This window comes from Fonticula alba (assembly GCF_000388065.1).
Source record: "Fonticula alba strain ATCC 38817 unplaced genomic scaffold supercont2.3, whole genome shotgun sequence".
NCBI classification, from domain to species: Eukaryota; order Rotosphaerida; family Fonticulaceae; genus Fonticula; species Fonticula alba.
In genome coordinates this window covers 2,562,715-2,566,099 of record NW_009242973.1, presented here as the reverse complement: position 1 = coordinate 2,566,099, position 3,385 = coordinate 2,562,715, and the positions used below count along the sequence as shown (strand labels likewise).

The 3,385-nt window shown below is 63.1% G+C and overlaps 1 protein-coding gene across 1 annotated transcript in view; it reads left to right on the top strand.

The window, feature by feature from the left end:
• H696_02329 (hypothetical protein) overlaps positions 1–2,749 on the top strand; it is a 3,771-nt gene extending 1,022 nt beyond the window's left edge. Inside the window, exons 2-11 of the mRNA XM_009496226.1 lie at positions 20–343; positions 498–842; positions 986–1,091; positions 1,184–1,252; positions 1,389–1,469; positions 1,642–1,804; positions 1,911–2,041; positions 2,194–2,241; positions 2,363–2,444; positions 2,562–2,749. Of these exons, the coding sequence (XP_009494501.1) occupies positions 20–343; positions 498–842; positions 986–1,091; positions 1,184–1,252; positions 1,389–1,469; positions 1,642–1,804; positions 1,911–2,041; positions 2,194–2,241; positions 2,363–2,444; positions 2,562–2,638 (1,426 nt within the window). The 3' untranslated portion in view covers positions 2,639–2,749. The remainder of the gene's footprint in view (positions 1–19; positions 344–497; positions 843–985; positions 1,092–1,183; positions 1,253–1,388; positions 1,470–1,641; positions 1,805–1,910; positions 2,042–2,193; positions 2,242–2,362; positions 2,445–2,561) is intronic.
• The last annotated feature ends 636 nt before the right edge of the window (positions 2,750–3,385 follow it).

The window sequence follows — 3,385 nt, the reverse complement described above, 5'->3', positions numbered from 1 at the left end:
CCCCCGCCTCGGGCTCAAGGGCTGTGCGCCAGGAGCTGGCACGTCTGGTCCGACTGTCGGTGATCATTGCAGATCCACCGCTGCCACTGGCGTCCCAGCACCCGGAGCTCTTTCACCAGATGCAGAAGCTGCAAAACCGCCTCCGGCGCAAGGCCCGGCTCATTACCCATCCGGCCACCACGGCCGCCCGGCTGAATGCCGAATTGGACTCTCACATGCGCCCCCCCGTTGAGCCGGAGCTGCCGGACCGCCTGTACACGGTCCGTGCCAACTTCCGCCAGCAACTGATCTCCACCTGGGGAGATCTGTCCGGGGCTGCCCGCCCGAGCGGCCATGAGGAAGCGTGCGCGTTCACATTCCCCAATCCACATGGCCTTTGTCTTCGCCCATCTCCTTGTGCCTTCCCCCCGCCCCCCCCCCCCCCCCCCCTCCCCCTCCTGCCGCCTCCAATTGACCGCCCGCCCTGCTGTCGCCTTTGGCACGGGGTTCCCATCCAGCGCTCGGTTTATCAGTGCCCGTCCCGGGCCGTTGCTTCCCCTGCACGATCCGCCGGTCGTGGAGCCCGGCATGTCGGACCACGAGCGCGCGGCCATCCAGGCGCAGGAGCGTCAGCGGGCCGATATCCATCCCCTGTTCGCCATGGTTACCCGGCGGACATTGGCACAGCACGCGCGCTCCCGCTGGGCCGTGGCCCTTCGACACCTGGTCGAGGCGTCCGGCTATATGTCTGGCATGCAATGGACCGAGGGCGGGACCTCTGGCTCCGATCCGAAGGCTGACGACCAGCTGACCCCGCCTCTCATCAGCGAGCTCCTGGACAAGTGTCAACTGCTCCAGCGAGAGTACGCCAACCGGCCGGGCTTGCCGGCTCATCGCGCCCCTGGGCACTTGCGCTTGCATGTGTGCTCGCGACACATCCGTGCCCGTCATGCGCATGGCACTGACCTTTTCTCGCCCCCTCCCCCCTCCCCCCTTCTCTCGGCAGCTCGACCGGCTCCCTGCGCATCACCCGGCGCGGATTCAAGTTCCTTCTGCAGGATCGCAACCGCCAGCTGTGGACGCTGCTGATCAAGTACACTCAACTGGCCCCGGTGTGTCCCTGCCTCTTTTGCTCGGCTGCCGGTCTTCTCCAAGGACAGATACTAACTCCCTCTGCGCTCTCGCGCGCCCCACCCCTCGGAAGCCATGTGGTCACATCTTCGAGGACGTCCTGACTCTCTTCGTCCAGCTGGCCTATATGACAGTCGGCCGGGTGCGTGTTTGTTTGTTCCCCCCCCCCCCCCTCCGCCTTTGATCCTCTCCTCTTCGCCTCCTGCGCCTCCTCTCGCCACGGTGGGTCCATGTACTGACAGCAAGCCCGCGCGACCTTCCCCCCCTCCCTGGCGCAGATATACTCCTGCGACCAACTGACCACCTCGCAGAATATCATCCTGTCGGATCTCCATCAGCTGGGCCTGGTCTACTATGTCGTGCGTCAGCCCCCTCGATTGGGCCCTCTGTCTCTTTCCTTCTTTCCTCGCCCTGCCTCTCCCTCTCTCTCTCTCTCTCTCTCTCTCCCGTGCACCTTCCCCGCCATCGCTCCCCAATGCCCTTGCCTCCCTGACAGGCGCGCACTCACCGCCATGCCGCTCAACATCCCAGGCCCAGGGCGAGGATGAGGATTATTGCAACAACTACTTCTTCCCCACACCGCTGGCATCGACATTGCTTGGATCCGGTCTGGGCGAGGATGCCAGCGAGGCGACCGGCGACGCCGAGGGCTTCATCATCGTTGAATCCAACTTCCGCCTCTACGCCTTCACCTGTACGACCCGACCGCGTCCTCGAACAGTGTCGCTCCTCGTCGCGCGGTCCCGGGCCGCCCTACATGCACGCACTCTGGCTGACACGTCCCGCCAACCACGCCGTAGCCTCCCCTCTCCAGGCCAGTTTGCTGTCCCACTTCGCCACACCCAAGCACTCGTTCGATGGCCTGCTTGTATACCAAATCGAGTATGCCTCGGCCAAGGCGGCCTTCGAGCAGGATATCACCGCGGTCGATGTGCGTCGAAATGGCCCCCTCCCCCCATCTATGATCCCTTCCCTGCTGCTTGCCTCGAATGGCCGCGAGAAGACCGAAGACCGCTGGAGGCTGATGCTCACCGTTCGCTTTCTCTCTTTTCCCCTCTCTCTCTCTCTCTGGTGTAACTTCAGATTACCGAGTACTTGTTGAAGAACTCCCATCCCCAGTCTCGGAAGCAGGTGCGCCATGTGGTGCTCCGCTGCCTTCACCTCCTCGCCCCTCCATTCAAAATCAGGCTGGCTGACCATGTTCCAACTGCGCCCCTCCCCCCCCCCCTCACACACACTCACACACACACAGGAGTACTGGATCCCTGTTACAGTTGCAGAGCAGCTGGAGATTTGGTACCAGGAGTACACGGCCGATGGTGGCACCGGGAGACGTGCGTTTACTTTCCTCTGTCTTTCTCTCTATCTCTCTATCTATCTCGCTCCTCCACGCCCCCGTGCCCCGCCCACCGACCACCCGGTGTTCTGACCCATCCCCCTTACGCCCGTAGGCGAGAAGTTCCGTCCCCTGGAGCATGTGGTCTATGGGCCGGCCGGCGCGCCAACCTCCTCGCACTACTCGTATTAGTGTGCAAAGGCCGGCGCCCAGGGCGGACTCGCCCGCTTGGTCTCGCCACAGGATGCATTCTGCCACCTTCGCCGTCCCTCCCAATGGGCGCGAGGGAGGCAGGGGGGGGGGGGGGGGGGGGAACCCGACGGGCAATTTCCCATAAAAAACAAACACCCCAATACACCTAGAAACCCCACAACCCCATCCCGGAGTCGAGTTAAGAGCCGGTTAATGTGCTCTTGTCCGCGTGATATTCTGAGGAGGCCAAATTGCTTCTCCCCGCTGCGGGGGCTGGTCCTGCCCTTCAAGTGATGGCCTTCCGGCCGGCAAGTCACCGTCGTGCGTAAGTCATCACACCCTAACGAATGTCCCGGCCGGGGCAGTCCATCCCTGGCCGCGGATTTTCCCGGTGCTTCCCGCACTGGCCCTGTTGGAGGTAAGAGCGACGCCCGTCAGGCGGAGTATGCTGGGCACCGGCGTAGCGAGTCCACATGAAGCTGTCGGAATCAGATATACTCTCATTTCCCCTTTTCCTCTCCCCCCCCTTCACTTTTCCATTTTTATCAATCGAATACCTTTGGTCTCTCAGGGAACCGAGAGAGAGGGAGAGAGAGGCGAGCGCGGGTGGATGCGGGGAGAGGAGGCCGGGCCGGCATTTTCCTTTGTTGCGGGGTCCCCTCCTCCCTCCTCCTCGGCTTCTCCTGTGCCTTTTTCGGCATTCGTCAACCACGCCCCATGTCGCAGGGGTTTTTTCTCTCCCCCCCC